The 16,970-nt window shown below is 50.9% G+C and overlaps 1 protein-coding gene across 1 annotated transcript; it reads right to left on the bottom strand.

Annotated features, from left to right (window-relative positions):
- Nucleotides 1–565: 565 nt before the first annotated feature.
- Nucleotides 566–13,588, bottom strand: LOC115319355 (leukocyte elastase inhibitor-like). The gene is made up of 3 exons (XM_029979295.3): nucleotides 13,271–13,588; nucleotides 7,217–7,687; nucleotides 566–925 (listed from the first exon to the last, which is right to left on the bottom strand). The coding sequence occupies exons 1-3, from the start codon at nucleotides 13,586–13,588 to the stop codon at nucleotides 566–568; spliced, it is 1,149 nt and encodes a 382-aa protein (XP_029835155.3).
- Between the last annotated feature and the right edge of the window lie 3,382 nt (nucleotides 13,589–16,970).

Here is a 16,970-nt window from a genome sequence, read left to right on the forward strand (position 1 = left end):
TATCGGAGTCATGGGAACGATCTACTAAAACTCTCTATTACATGGTATAGTTACAGGGAAAAAAAAGTAACATGTATTAGCACCAGCGTAAAATTGTACCTAAATGTACCATTAATATATCCTAAAAGTAGGACAGCTTTTAATATTACTGCTTCATTCATTGTCCGCAAATGTAGTCTGCTTGGACGTCTAAAAAAAAAAAAAGGCATCGAATTCAGAAACATTCTGGTGTAAATATGGCATCTTCGCAGATGACACGAGCATGATTTGGAATAGATCTGTCCAGGAATAAAGAAGAAGAAAAAAAAGAACATGTCAGCGTTATTACATTCATAAAAAATGCGTCCGAAGACAAAGAAGCGCTTCAGAAGCTGCGCGTGAGCTCTCTGACGTGATCATCGTTCCTCCGATAACGACACCAGACACTCCGCCAACGCCTTGCGGATGCATCCTTTTGCCATCGGGTATCGTTATGGGAGATACCGGAACAATCTACGAAAACTGTCTATTACAATTCGGCTGGTCGACAGAGGCGACCCTTCCGTGAAGCACGCGACGATGGACTTCAGGATTTGCAAGACGTGGCGGACTTGTCCTGCTCCTTCCTGGGCTCGAGGTCCCTGACGAGTCCCATCATGACCAGGAACCCTTTCTTTATAAGCAGGAACATGAAGGGCCTGTCCACCACGAAGTGGATGGGCTTGTTGGGTGGGATCGGGCTGGAGAGGGACAGTAGCGCCGAAAAGCCCAGCGGGGCACGGTCTGGGCCCCCTTCGGAGAGATTCAGGGCGGCTTTGTGGTACACCCCACCCAGCCGGGGGTCGCCGCCCACTGGCTCCGCCGGGCCGGCGCCCTTGAGCAGAGCGCCCAGTTCGTGGTCCCGGAGCACCTGCCTGAGGTCGAGCGTCCGAGACTCGAGCTGCACCTGCAGATCCGACAGTCATCCGATACTCTAAAGAAGGCCGCGTCTTCGTTCACACTCCCGATCGTCGGAATCTCCTGCGTGTAAATATACTACGCCGTGTTGCACTCGGAACGCCAACCATTTGTCTTTCTTTAATTGGTTCACTCAATAAAAACGGGTGAGTGGTATCATGCTGCAGTCGAGGTGCTATGTGAGTGGCATAAGGGTAGACGTTTTTGTTTGCCAGTATGAACTCGTGGTCATTAGGTCCTGTAACCGCTGGCCCTTCTTACTAGCTGAACTTACTAAAAAATGTAATGAGTGCTGTTTTGAGTGCACAAGACAGGAGATGAAAACGCACACGAGCATCCTTAGCATGCTCGTTTGGACAACTTTGGGGAACGTCGCAACATATGCTGCTGCAGCAATGTAGGAGGCTTATCCTGGCTGCAGCCCCCGGTACGCTTGACCTCTAGTCACTAAGAACAAACCAGCTCAAAGAGACATCGAACAGGCACAACACATTGCACTAAAAACTTGCATTAAAGTTCCCTGCACGGGTTCGTCATGACACACGCTCACAGAGGCCGGGATAAACTCGGTCAAGAACCACTTACAAGAAAGAGCGCTCGGCCATCTCACCAGATGAGCAACTGCGCGACTCCACCATCACGCTCCTGATAACGATCGCCGAGCGTTCTGAGTCGCAACTTGGAACGCGTCCCTGCATTCTTGACGATATAGCTGGTATACATACACCACTTGTTCCACTATCAACGCTACATATAAGGCCCCACCCACTCACGACCAATCTCTACATACCAGGTCTGCGGGCCAAGAAAGACACTGCAGTGGTCGCCCCCCGGCAACTCAAAGAGAATTATCTGGACGCTCAGTACGAGTTCTGGACTCGTGCGTACACTGACCAATCAGTGAACGGTTCCAGAGGCATAGCAACTGCAGCGGTATTCTTCCAGGCTGCAGTAGGGCACTAGCGAGCGTCTGACGCACCAGGCCTCCTCTACAATAACAGAACTGGCCGCCATACAACTTGCCCTCTGGGGAATCCGAACGGGCTGCGCAAGCGGACTACGCTGGGTCGTCTTGAGTGACTCGAGAGTAACCTTAGACCTCTTAGCCAGTCTTTAGCGATCTACGCCCTTAGCACGTTCAGTCGCACGAGATGCGATCAAACTCCAGAAAGAAGGTTACGAGATTGTCTTCCAATGGCCTCGAAGCCACTGTGACATCTGGGTAGCTAAACTCGTGGAGCAAAACATTCTTCGCTTTTTGACGTAGCGGGGGGAGTGACCAAAAGAACGCCGCAAAGTTTCCTCCTCCCTGCGCGCGCTCAACTTCGCAACTTTTGACGAAAAATCCCCCGCGATCCCTAGGCGATGCACGAGAGCACGAGACAGCGCGGGGAGGCGAGCGTTCACGCCGCTCGCTGTACGTCGTCTTTGGGCTCTCTAGCGCCGACAATCCCGTCATGCCTCGCCCAGGCGAGGAGCGAGAGCAGACGACGAGAGTTCGTCTGCTACGATGAGGCATTCGCACAGCGGAACTGAAAGAAAAAGTTGGTTTTCTGCTCGAAATCGCGTCCCGCGGGCCACAAACTCAGACGCGAGCTTGAATTGTAAGCGTCTGATATTTCACGAAGGGAGGAATCGACGGCCCGTCTTTTATTCGCGAAATTTGAGTCGTTTTGTAGCTGTACAGACGCTGAAACCTACCAGTGTGCAATGAAAGCCCCAGAACAACCACAGGGGCCGCGAGGCCTAGCATCATTTGTGTATGGGTGAAAAGTGCAACATTGTTCGACAAAGCTCCCACAGCAGAAACCTGCGACGCATTTACTCAGCGTCCGGGAAGGCTAAACATGGAGACGTTGCCCGAGACTCAAGCAAAGTCATATATGAATGGCAGCTATCTCGCCCCGTCATATTTAGTTTTGAGAAAGCTCTCGTTCTCAATGCCAGGGAAATAAAAAGTCTTACGAAACGTATTGCTAGCTGTTCCAAAGAACTAGATTTAAGCCGTATCCTTTCAGTTATTCACTCATAATATTATGCTTAAAACGAAGCAAGCTCTTGCGCGTACAGAGCCATCAATTTCCTCAAGCGTATGCTGTTTTGTAGTCAACTGGTTTCGGAAACTTACGCCGTCTGTAGATATCTCTGACTGCCGAGTTGCTTAAGTGGAAGTCATCGCAAATGTAAGTTCCACGTTGCAGCAACCAACGTTTAAACGATGGCAGCGACTGCACTCTCGCATTCCCACCCATCACGGCGAACAAAAAGGCGCTAGTTTCGGTTTGAGGTCGGTACTTTTCTACAACATCTATGGCGACAGCATCAGTCTGCACTGGGTGCATTTGGCAAGTTCGTTCGGGCCTGTTCTCCGTGCAGCACCCGGTGGGTGTATAATGCATTAGAACTCTCACAGTGCAAGTCTGTATCGCGAATTGGGAGCCCGTCACTGGCCTCACCGGCGGCCATTGCTTGACGACAGGCAATATGCCGCGTCCTGTCTAGTTCTCCCTTCATTTTCGTCCTTGTTGCTTTGGCCTTTTACATCATGAGGCAATTCACGCAAGTCTAAGGAAGAAACATGCAAAAATTGGAAGCTTGTACGCGGTGCTCGAGGGCGAGCATTTTATGATGTGCTGCGATGATTATGTCGGGTTCTTGGATATCAAATAGACATTCGTCAAGCGTTTGAACATCGATTAAAAAAAAATTGGCCGGAGCACGATTGACTTTACCGACGTCGCTTGCTTCGGTTGCTAAATAAATGGCACGTCGAGCGACTGAACGGCACGCTCCGAGTTTCAGTTTGTCGCGGTAGCCCTCACAGGAGTTCAAAGAAAAAGCTTTCACCATGAAGCACTATGTACAAGCGGTCAAAACGATGCAAAAATCCCTAGTAAAGGCATTCTAACTTATCGTTTGCTGAGCTTTGATGACTCCGAAATCACGGATGACTCCACAATAACTTTCGGTAGCCCTTGTCTCATTAAACACATAACAGTTAACGCCCAACAAAGTAGCCCTGGACCCTCAACCACACAACATTTAGTTAAACAAGATTGGTATTCTAACGCGTTTAATATTCTTGCCCACAATATTAACTGTTATTTGCGGAAACATGATAGAAGTTTCATGGTAGAGAACAATTTACTATAACGTAATAAAATTTAGTTGTGTCAAGCGATGACTGCCGGTGGTGCCACTCGACCCCAGCAATACAGGCCTCTATCCACGATCTAGCCTCCTAAGAAATCAGTGGTGCCAGTGCTATTAGACATAAATCGTTTATTTGCATCGGTACTCCCATACCTGCCGGATGTAGGGACGAGGCGCAAAACCGTACATCCGGCCGATATTGAAGCCGGTTTTCGGACGATATTAGGGAGTTTTCGTAGATCGTTTTCGCCGCCCCGCAAGGGCCCTCCGCAACCCGCTACGATAGCGGGAACTCCACAGTCAAGGCTATCGGCGCGCAGGCGCAGTAGCAACTTCTTCGTTGCGGAACGCTTAGCGGAGGGGGCAGACCGGTCTACGAAAATTCCCTATTGCCTCGACACTCGCCAAGAAGCAACGTGCTGTTTCGGCGACTGGTTTGTGTAATTTATTTGTTCAGTCATATTAATGGGTCCCGGGCCACTGTGTACACCCCAAAAAAGAAATGTACTGCGGTAATTACACCTTGAGGAGAAGCAGGCACGTAGCCAGATTTTCGTTTAAGGGGGGGGCGCCGATGACAAAGTGCTCTATGAGGGGGAGGGAGGAGAGGAGGCCCCAGCAAAATGGAAAATTTCGGGGGGGGGGGGGCGGGAAGGACAGGCCTTATGCCCCCCCCCCCACCCCCCCCCCCTCCTCCCCTTGGCTACGTGCCTGACGAGAAGGGGAATTGTAGTTTTCCATCTTTATAAAAAGGTGTAGGCATTATCATACGTTTTAAGAAACGTGTTTAAAAAATCACCCATTTTTAAAGGTGTGAAGTTTACATTTTTTTTTTTATAAGGTCCATCGCTACACTTATTAGGGTGTTAGTTATGGGACACCCCACTTACATGTTTAAAGGTGGGAAAATGCTTAATGTGTATATACCTCTAACGGAAGACAATCTCTTTCATGTGATTACATCGCGTGCCGATGAAAAAATCTGTCGATGACACCTGTCGATGAAACAATCTGTCGATGAACTGATTTGACCGCCAATGAGTGACGACTGCCAGTAGAATTTCGGGGACATAATTCTGCCGGCTGCCGGGAGACTCGACCCTACCCAAGAATTACCCCGGTTCTTGTTTGTTTTCCAACATTCTGAATTGTATACCAGCTTATTAGTACCTCTTCGGATATTACAGAAAAAAAAAAATAAAAAAAAAAGCGATGGCAGCCGAAAAAACTCTGACAGCCCGGTGCACAGTCATGTGGGAGACTGACAGGTGCTCGTCAGTCGCCACCATGCCTTGAAAGCTACCGGTTCCGAAGAACCGGAGCGCGCAGAGAACTTGTTGTTCCACGGTCCGAGGCGGCGAACGAAGCTCGTCGCAGAGTCAACGCACAACGGCTTTCGATAGCCGGTACTGTCGCCGAAAGTTGTCGTCGGGGAGTTGAAAGGCGTCCCCAGTGGTCCCAGTAGCGACGCCGACGGTGGCGGAAGATAAGCTCGGCCGCAGCGCACGGCACCGCCATGTTGACAAAGTTTAACTTCGCCTCGATCCGAAGCGAAGATCTCGAGCTCAAACCACGGCTCTCACAAAGTTCGGAAACGTCACTTTGACGTCAGCGACAACTTCGACAAACGAGGTTTCTTTTTAACACAAACTTCGGAGGGATTTTGAGCGTCAGCAGGTCGCGTAGGGACAATCTGCAAAGCATTAATTTTAGCTTGGCGTAGGGATGTAGGGACAAATGGGCGCTACGTCATCGGCGAAGCCGTTCAATCAGCGGGCTCCTCGCGCCCCTCACGCGCCGCACGCGCGCCTCGATGAACTTTGCTTCAAATGATTGACACCTCGCTCGGCGCGACGTCAGCGTCGCGAGAGTCCAATTAGCGCGTTCCGCAACTTTCGGACACAAAGTTGTGCTTGACGAGTTTAGCGACCCTGAGCTAATGAAGTCGCTGACTTTCTGGCTACACGCGCCTATCAGGATCCAGGATGCCCGCTCTCGACATTCCCGCGATCCTCAGGTGCGAAGCTGCTTGTTAAAAGAGCCATCGCTCTACAACACCCAGACCCGGAAGTGGTGAAAGGCGCTTTCCGAGCCTGTCTTCCACGTGGCCTTGACCGTCAAAGTGCCCCGATACTCCACCGCCTGAGGACCTGAAGCGTGTTAACCCCGGTGTGGATAGGTCGCTTAATTCATACCCAACCTGGACCCCAACTGACCCACCTGTGGGGAGCCAGCCGACGCTAAGCACCTCCTTCTGCCCTGTGCCGACTACGAAGAGGAACGTAAATGACCCCGAGACAGTCTTGTACGTAGTTTAAATACTCAAGTTACAGTAGTTTAACTACTTTTCAGAGTAATTTAGTAACTTTCAATTACATTTTGATTTTGATAATTAGCAGTTTGGAATTACTTTTTCCGAGTAACTTCTGCTCAAATTACAAACTAATTTTAACTTTTAGTTGTAGCATTGCTTTTCACGAACTTTCACGAACTCGCTCACAGCCACTCACAATCACGCGGTGAGTGTGAGTGAGCGTGAGAGAGCAAGTTCATGAGCGAGTTTGTCAAGGTATGCAGCAGGGTGCAACCAGCAAGATAACGGTAATAATGTCACCTTGATGACTTGACAGTTGCTGCGGCCACAAGTCACTGCAAAGGAAATCGCAGGAAAGCTGATGACTGAATCTACGGATGACAACTGAGACATCCCCTTTTTTCTCTATCTTTTCTCCCCTCTCTCTTTCTGTCTCTCTCATTTTTCTCTTCTTATTTATTCTTTGGCCCCTACACCCCTTTATTATCGTCAGTGACATGTGCGCACTCAGCGTCACAAACGACGTCATACTTTGAACAACAACAAAAAACCATCCTTTGAACCGAAGACAATACGCTTCCGTGCAAGGGCTACCGACAGTCGAGTAAAAGTGTTTGTATTTAGTGCTGCTTCCTGTCAGCTTAAGAGACCCTCCCCGCTCCGTTCTTTCGTTCCCGGGCGTTAATATTTCCCCGCAATTCCGTATGCTGTGAAGCGATAATAGTATGGTCGGGACTCTCATTTCTTAAAATGCCGGTGAGCAAATAAGGTGGCACCTCTGCGCAGTGGAATAGGATTTATGGACGGGATCACCTTGGGTAGCGTGAGGGTCACACCGGTGGTCCAGATGGCTTGGTCCAGGACAGCCTTGAGCTGGTCCCAGCTGCTCAGACTCGGCAAGATGGCGTCCAGTCCCGCCATTTCGGAAGGCACGAAGAGCACCAGCTGGGCCTCGCACTCGTACGGCACGCGCAGGCAGCGGTACCCCGAGTCGCGCACGTACGCGAACTCGTTGCGTTGGCTCATCATGGGCACCATGGTCGCCTGGTCGGGCTTCACGTAGAAGGGCTGCACGCTGAAGCGGGTGAAGCCCTGCTCCCAACAACCGCAGAACTCCACCAGGTTGACGAGGCACATCTCGCCCGCCGCGGCCGACGCGAGGTCGGTGCGCGCTACGTCCTCGTCCGGGAAGCCAAAGACGCTGCGAACGACGCCATCGGTCAGCTGGGACGCCCAGAGGTCCGTGGTCGCGCTGATGTCCTTCTTGCTGTCGAAGACCCTGACCTTTGAAGAGGAGAGATTGTCACTTGTTTTGTCACGTTAGACGAACGGACGATATATTACTAGAAAATGTAGTGGCCTATGTAAAGGTTAGAAAAGGGGGGGCGGGAGCCTTTTGATTGCACAGTCTGAACAACCGGATCATCTGGAAGTGTAAGGTTCCTAAGCAATCCTTCGATATCACGCAACACTACTCTTGAAGTTAGCCGAGGTTCGCTGCAAAGAACAAGTAACTCCATGGCACGAACATATAAGAAAGGAGCGCGCCGGCGGCGTCGCCTCCTTCGCCTATTGTTCCCTGCCACCTCTCTCCGGGCAGCAATGGCGACGAATTCATTCGGTAATTTATTTCACCTTAAAGACCGACGACCAGTTCGCGCTTTCCACTTTTCGCCCGCTTCCTCCTCTCCCTCCTACCCTTTCCACTTACGCCCGCCCCTCTTGGTTCCTTCTTTCCATCCTTCGCTTCCCTCGCCCGAAGGCGTGGAGAGGAGGGTCTTCTGCCATGCGGAATCTCGAGTTTGGTCGTCGGCCTTTAAGCGCCCGCGTTGAGGGCACTACATAAGGGGACCAGTGTGCCCGTCGGTATTACGACGAAATTTAAGGCTGTTGCCAATTTCGAAAGCTTTTCCGTGACGCAAATTTGTCGAAGGGGAAGCTGCTGCACGAGTCCGGCCATGTTTATGAAGTGAAGGAGATTTCGTTCAACGGACAAGTAGACGTAAGGGCACGCTGCACGCCGCAGACATAGCGCAACGGACCTGGAAAGAACATCGAACTGCACTTAAGCCCACACAATGAAAGTCGGTTCTCCTGATAGTCTATTTGAGTGACTCTTCTAACGTAAGGCCACTTATTGTGCTCTGAACCAGCTTGACAACGACAGGACGATTGTTCTCGCCAGATGCGACTGCCGTGCTGGCGTCGCCTGCAAGTGTAAACATGCCACCGCAGTCGCTCTTTATTTGGAGAGTGATTCCGCAGCATCGGAAACAAACAGCGCAAAAAGCTCAGACATTCCGCTTTTAAAAAACAATACTGTATACCACACCTTTTACAGAGTGGCCCCCAACGCGTGGGAAGGTACGTGCTCGTTAAGCTCTGTACAGACCGTATTTTGGAATGGATTTCTGTGAACACACTTTTGTCGATACGCCCCTAATCGAGTTCATGTAAGTGGCCTAACCAAAATACACTTGCAGGCGCGTCAGTTTGTGTGCCGAGGATGAACCTGAGCTACGTTAGGAAGTATTTAGCCGACATAAATTGCCCCCTGGACGACATGCTGCGGGCCGAAGAGTTGTCCTCCTGACGACGTGGAACTCTTTCATACAGAAAGAGAAATACTTTTTAGATAGGTAAGCTGGGATGCACAATTGAGTGTCAACCTTCTAATATGTGCGAATTATTGCCTTGCAGCCTGAGGCGTACCGAAAGGGATGCTTATAATGGGAGCGCCTTTGCTTCATTAGACAAAGTCTACGAGATATGTAGAGACACTCGCCTGTCGAGCGACATCTGGAGAAAAGAGGGGAAGCCTCGCATAACAGCAACGAAGGTATGCATTTATTTTACAAGAATTGTGCCACTCGTTCCTACAAATGTAGTGAAACACGGTGCCAATAATTTCAGGTACAATTGATATGGTTGGATTCATGTTTGTGCCAAGAGTGGATTGAAAACACCCGCTAGAAGCTTGCAAGAGTGACTTAGGCCCCAGAATCACCGAATAGTTTTGCTGCGGATGTTTTACGTTTTTTTTTTTTTTCTGTTTACCCTGGAGGAACACAAAATAATACGCAGTTCAGGTAACCAACAAGACCTACAGGATCTTGCCAAAGCGATGGTGCTGGAAGCACCATTTTGGTCTAAAGCGACAACATATGGGCAGTGTCGCGAGCCTGAAGCCCGAGCCAAGTTTGAACTGAAATACGGCCTCAAGGTGTACAATTCTGAGCTCGTGGTGATGCCCGAGGACCCCTGGCTTGGATGCTGATGGACTCTTTCAGTACATAAGCTGGAACTTCCTGGAAAATTTCAGAATGACAGCCGACGTTTTACTAGATTTAGCTCCTCCGGGAACCGGGGAAGCTTAGCATCTTAGTTAAATGTACGGTGCCATTCTGATGCTTCCAAGCAGTTATTTTCAAAGTTATTCCTAGTAGCTTCTGTTGCTTTCATGGTTTGTTTAAACAGATGCTTAGTATTCAGGACAGGTCCGTAACCAAGTGTTAGCGTGCTGCTGCTTGAGAGTCGTGGAGTGAAGAAACTTCGCTCTGTGAAACATAGGATGCCCATTTCAATCTGGATGAGCATCATACTGGTGTGCTCTGTCGTCGCTATGGTGTGATGCATGTTAATCCCAAGTCAGCAGCTGTTCATTGGCCGAGTCTGTATATCTACACATAATACATCAATACCACCATTGCTAAAGGGCGTGTAAGAAGCGCCATTCTGTTTTGGCCCTTTTATTTTATTTCGCCGGGCGCAATCCAAGCCAGCGCCATTCTGTTTTGGCTCTTCTATTTTATTTCGCCGGGCGCAATTCTGAAGTCGCCTAGGAAGCTCGGAGGGCACGAAGGCTGTATTTTCGGAAGCTTGTGTTTATACTGACTCCTCGGCATCAAGGGTCTCACACATGGATACCCGCGCCATTAGGACGCGACTGGCTGGCGTCAGAGCGGATGCGCCATCGGGTTACAGCCAGGCGAGAACAAACTGCGCAAGAGTACTATGCGCCAATCTACCTGCGGGACTCAGTGCGAGAACGTTGTGCGGTGCATGGTGGTACGCGGCCACCATAGTCTCAATAGTATAACCTAAATTTGTTCTGACGACATTGAACTCAGTGATTCTTTAACTCCAAAAGCCCAGATGTCAAGACCTCGATCATTTGCTTGAATAGTTATAGTCATAATTCGTTAACAGGCAAACTATCCTCATACTGTATAAGCACCGCAGGTCTTTGCGTAATGTTCAGCAAGGACGGTTGCAGAACAATGTTGTTTAAATAGTTTATTCAGCATAATATACAGTGATGATCTTTAGCGCTCCATTGCAAAAGCTTCGAATTGAAAAAAATGCATGCTCCTCGTCCATGGTTATGTGAGCTTGGGATGCACTTTTTTTGGCGTGGCAACCGCTTGTGTGTCTCTTCTAAGGTGCCTGAAGAGAGAAGTTATCAGTCGGCGGTTATCACACTTCTACTTTACTTGATCACCAGTGTGCTTCAACATACTGCTTTACTGATATTGACAAACTAGTTAAGAATCGGTTACAACACTATGTGCATTTAGAAAAGCAAGAACTAACCTCTCGTGCCGTTCAGCGATTCGCAGTCCCGCTCTCTGTTTGTTTACCTATGGGAAAATGAACGGATTGTAGCTCGGGTGAGTCTGCTCCTTTCGCTGCTCATTGCCCACAATATACTTGCTGCAGAACTTTGAATTCCTTGTGGGCGTCCAGGACGTTCCATCGTCGCTAAAGAAAGCCAATGTATTAATTGACTGCTGTATAAATCTTAGTGCTAACTGCAAGTGGAGAAACGCCACTCACTTGCTTCGGCGTACAAGTGTCACCCGCGTCGCTCGGCGCTCTGCCTCGTAAGAGTTCCCCGGGAACCCAAAAAAGTTCGTCCCGAGCAAGTTTCTGTACGTGCTGCGGCACCCGACCGCTCAGCAATTGTTCGGGCTTTTGGGAGTCGGCACAGGCGTCTCCAAAATCGCGATCAGAAGCTTGAGTATGGTGCCTGGAACGCGTCTCCGACTGGTGTGTTTACCGCGGCCAAATGGTCCCTCGATTTCCGCCTGATGACGTCATACAAGTGTCATGTCGCCGGTTGCGATCCTGGCGGCGTCCTAACAGTTGCGGTGTATGTGGCAGACGCCTGTTCTGCTGCAGGTCGCTCTCCACTGTGACACTCCACGGAAGCTGCAGCAGCTAGAAGTTGGGACGCCTGGGACACTGTGACGACAGCGACACTCGCGTTCGCTCATGCTTTTCGCCTGCATTTCTACGACCAATCGCCAGGATCGCGACAGGCAACAGCATGACACTCCGGCTTCTGTGACGTCATTTGTTGCCACATTGGGACCTCTTTTGATGTATGGGCGGGATAGGACGCTAAACACACCAGTCGAAGACGCGATCCAGGCACCATAGCTTGAGCAAACGTAATCTGAGTGCAGCGGCGAAAAGGGGCCAACCGATGAAAGTGATCTGTTTGCCGCTAGGGGCACCCTGACCGGGTCTTGAGTTACTCCCCTACACTTAGCGTAGGTCGTTGGGAGAGCCCTCATAAAACCATGCGCTTTACTTAAAGGACCCATGAAACGAATTTTGGGCTGGAGTAAATCAATTTATATTGGGATTTTACTAATAGCACATCGTTCAGTGGGCCAAAAGAACAAAGGTAGAAAAGTCAGAGCCTGACTTTCGCAACGAAAATTTGCAAAACATAGCGGACTATTTCGTACCTCCTTCCCTTCGTAATCTCTCCGCCTTTTCACTGTGATACATCCGCAGACCCCGCAGCGCGTCACCGGGCTACTAGCCACCATAACCGGGCCCCCGCAGCGCGTCACCAGGCCCAAGCGCACGTCACACGACACCGGACCTCACTTAATCCTTTTACCCCTAAGCTGACATTGCGATGGAACCTACGCGCTTGCCGGACCAATCAGCCGCCTCCCTTTCATCACCTGACCTTATTCTCTGCGGGTCGGTATGCGCGAGAGAGCGTGATCACGTGGAAAATGCATTTTCCACGTGATCACGCTGTGGCTGGCCCAACGAGCACGTAGCTTCCACAGCACTGTCAGCTTCGGGATGAACGGGGTGGGGAGAGCAACTAGTCGGAATTTTGAGCGACGGGCTAATCTTCTAGGGGGACAATGGCTGTGTCCGGCTACACAAGCGAGATTCCGAGCAAGAAAGGACTCCCCCATTTTCGATTCTTGAACTGTTTGGTACAATGCGCGATTTAGGAGTTGAGGAGGAAAGCTAAACAGAAAAAGTTGGAAAAGCGTTTCATGACTCCTTTAAAAGCTCTCAAAGCACGACAATATGGAGCACCTACAAACAACAACAAAAAAAAACATAAACTTCTATATCCAGATACTGTTTGTGTGGAGGTGAACACTCCACAAGTGGACTTGTCTGTTCGATTCCGTTTTCTGTTCCTTCTCAGCTCAACAGAGTGCAAGTTCGAAAATGATCTATCGGAGATGATTTGGCCAGCCGTACCTTTGAAACCTCGAAGCCTCGAAGAGGTATTCACTGGTCACCATAGCTGACGTACGTGGGTGTCGAGGGCAAGCTTACGGCGAGAATCCGTGGTAATTTTGCAACGTGCATTTCACAGCATCAATACTGCCGGTCTTTGCAACTTATAAATCTGAGTGGGTTCTGAGCACGCGCTGTGAACAACGAATCCAAATCCTGTACATGGCCTGCACTGACGTAACATCAGCTGCCATTGCGGGGGCCTTGCTGCTGACGCACCTTCCGCAGCCCACGTTTCGCACCACCATATTCGTTTTTCTCGGCAAGCATGATACGATGATTTCACGTGCAAGCGCCATGTACCTTGCCAGCGAACTCGCTCTCGAAGAGAGTTTGGTAGTCCTCGCGAAGCGTGGTGGCCTGGTCGACGTGCATCAGGTTGCCCATCCTGAGCGAGTCGCAGGCGAGCAGCACCCGGAGGTTCGAATCCAGCTGGGCCACGCTGGACGCACCGGAGGCCTCGCCTGAGGCCGCCTGGGCGGCCGCCAGGGCGCTGACCACTCCGAGCGGGGAGCAGACCAGGTTCTTCCCGGCGTCCGACGCCCCGTTCCTGGCGGCCAGGAACACGCTGGCGGCCAGCGCGTTGAAGCGGTCCGGCTCCGAGGCCGGGGGCGCGGCCATGGACGTCCGAACCGCTCCCAGTCTTCTTCCTCGTCCTCCTGTCCGACTGCGACTTCAGGGAAAAGAGAACGTTTTCCGAGCACACTCAATGAAAGCACAGCCTGCGTAAGCACCTGGCGGCTAAATTCTTGCCTTTTACAGCTGTATATATTTTTTTCCTTTTCGTTTTATGGTGTATGTATTAGCGGCGAGATGTTTTAGTGGCGCCCTCATATGGTTACCTTTCGTGACGTCAATACCTTGCGAACGACAAGTTCGATGGTGTTTGTAAGGAGCATGGTGGAAGCTTGAAATCATTGTGCTTTTAAAGCAACAGTACCAACACCGTCGAAATTGAAGTTCTTCCATGCATTCGTCTTATTTTCGTCGATGAGAAATCCTTTGCTGAGGTCATAGTCAGCATTCGGCCAATCGTGGAAAGCCGACCACAGCGACGCTTTCGATCGCGCACGTCGGCATTCACTGGACGCCATATTTAAGGGCGATGTTTAGGGCGCATGCTCAAAACGAGCTTACATTAATAGCCCGCTAAGACCGGCGATTTTGATGGTGTGGAATGCACGTTGCAAAAGAACTGAGGTGGCATTCACTGGCGGCCATAGTTATGCAAGCTAAATCCCCTTCATGTTTCAAAAGTAGCGCAAGGTTCGTCGATGCACGAGGCACGTGGAACGTGCAGTCCTTGGGAAGATCACGGCGGGACAGCGCAGCAAAGTATTTAGCGCGCCACTGAGCAAGAGTTTAGACGCCGTGTTATTCTTAGAAGTGGCGCGCGGCACGTGTCTCGCGCATTTCCACAACAATGAATTTGGTATGTAGAACATAAATATCATCGTTAGCCGAGACCTCCCCGACGATAGATGGCTCTCGCCAACCCGAGAAAACCTGTCCGCGCCGAGGCTGTTGTATTTGAGAGTGGAATGTATTCCCCCTAGTAAAGTATTTGATGAACGCTTTCGTCACCTCCTCGCAGCTCGTACTGGAAACGCGACCCAGAAACCACATGACAACAATCACATTCGTGGGCACCAAAGGACGGAGGTAATTTAGGATCCCTCTCACTCGGGATAGCTTACCCGAAACCTATAGTTTCGCGACACTAGATTCGCCAACTAGATGCAGCGCGTGAATAGACCTTTGGAGTCTCAGAGGCTCTAAGGGCCTGGCAAATCGCCACGAGAAGCGGCTCCCGAAATGGTAAAGGTGGAGCGGCAGACAAAGGACGAGAGGAAAGCTACGTGACTGGCGCCTTGCTGCAGCCATACGCCGAAACACAGTTCTCCCGAGCGAACAAGTGTGTTTCGGGTCCTCGCCGCTGCAAAAGCTGTGCGCTGACGTCCAGGTTCCCCTAGAGTTCCTATATTAGCAGCGAGATGTTTCGGTGGCGCCCTCGTTCGGCTACCTTTCGCGACGTCATTACCTTGTGAACAACAAGTTCGATGGTGTTTGTAAGGGGCATGGTGGAAGCCTGAAATCATAGGGCTCTTAAAGCAACACTGCCAACACCGTCAAAATTGAAGTTCTTACATTCCTCTTATTTCCGTCGATGAGATATCTTTTGCTGACGTCATAGTCAGCATTCGGCCAATTGTGGTGGGCCGACCACAGCGACGCTTTCGATCGCTCACGTCGCCAATAGGCTCCCTACGGGAGCCAGAGTTGCGCGTCTGTTTTCCACGTGCCGCCACGCCTCTATTCGCCGAGATCCCATCACGTGAAGAGCCGGATCAAGTGCCGTGCAGGAAAGTAGACGTTGCACGCGCCCCGACGTACGTTCCCCTGCTTTTGAGCGCGGCGCGCCTCGAACGCGCGGCGCCGCTATTCGCCGAATTCAGTCATGTGACGAGCGGGATCAACATGCCGTTCAGGAAAGACGGCGCTACGGAGCCATATTTGAGGGCAATGATAAGAGTGCGTGTTCGGAACGAGCTCACATTAATTGCTGAGACCGGTAACCTTGATGGTGCCGAATGCACGTTGCAAAAGAACTGCGGAAGCTTGCCCTCAGCACGCGCTCAGCAGTCGCGCACACAGCTATGGCCGCCAGTGAAGACACAAGCGAAAAATGCACCACCAGTACCGGCAGCCAGTGTACCTCCGCAATGCGGAAATTTTCCGCTACCGAGGCGCACCTGTGGCGAAGACGTCTTTGGGGATCGGTGCATAGCGCTCACCCGCAACAATCACAAGACATGCTGGACACATAAAAAAAAAAAAAAAATTCAGCCTTTCCACTTGGGGGAAGAAGGAAGACCAGCGAAGCTGTACTATGGTGGGAATGAAGTAATGGCCGGCCGCAAGTCAGCAAGCCAGAGTGGAAAGGCTGGAAAGGTTGCCGCCATCTATGAGCGACGGCAGCAACCAGACAACCGGCAATAATGCTGTCTAGTTGCCGCCGTCGCTAATAGATGGCGGTAGCTGTCCAGAGTTTTGTGTCGACATTTGTTTGCCCACGGACACGATACTGGGGAAACTAGCCCTTAACAGATTCGCTGTAAACCACCTTTATGCGAACAGGGGCTCTAATGACCTGGTCACTTCGTCGAAAAAGTCGGCGAGGAATTTGGCGGCCCTGATTGGCCAGCGCCGCGCTGGATTTTGGCGCCGGCCAATCACGTCGGTCGAATTCCTCGCCGACATTTTTCGCCAAGTGTCCAGGTTAGAACCCCAGACCCAGCAATCGAGTGCTCCCTCTTCCCTGGTCCGCTCCAACGACTTTCTCTTTCCCAAGCCCAGACGCCATCCTAACTCATCGATTCCATGCCGCGGCTGGTGTTCATTTGGCGACTCCACCAGAAACAGACTCGAACCACCACTCCCGCTAAATTTAGCGGGAAAAAGCTTCTTGCCGCATTTGGCGGGACGTAATGGCCATCAAATGTAGCGCTTTTTAACGCGTCTCAAGCTCATGAATAAACGCATTGCCCAAAGCACGCTGCGCTTTCTGAGTCTCCCGACTTTATCCGACTGAGATACCTTTTATCTCTTCTTGTTATGGCGTCGCCGTCCGCCGAGCTCGCTCCAAAAACTGACATAATTGGCTCTTTCTTTTTTTTTTTTTTTCTTTTTTTTTTTGAGTGTAAAGTTGGCGCGCGGAACGCTACGTGCGACGCATACGAAATGGCGTCGCCAGAGCCCGCCGGCACCGCACGATTTACCGATGCCTGGCAGGGTGCGCAGTGAAGGAGAAAACTGGCATGGGGATCCCCGGAAGGGGGGCCAGCTCTCATTTCTGTCCCATCGTGGGCGATAAGCAGTACTGGTCGGTCGGCTTCTGTGTGGCCGCATGCGCGGAGGGTGGGCGCGCGAAACGAAGAGGAACGCGCGAGCGTTCACGAGCAGGGTTCGAAAACCAAGATCCAGGATATTGGTGACAGCTTCC

The sequence above is a fragment of the Ixodes scapularis genome, unplaced genomic scaffold (assembly GCF_016920785.2).
Source record: "Ixodes scapularis isolate PalLabHiFi unplaced genomic scaffold, ASM1692078v2 PGA_scaffold10__122_contigs__length_95168666, whole genome shotgun sequence".
NCBI lineage: Eukaryota > Metazoa > Arthropoda > Arachnida > Ixodida > Ixodidae > Ixodes > Ixodes scapularis.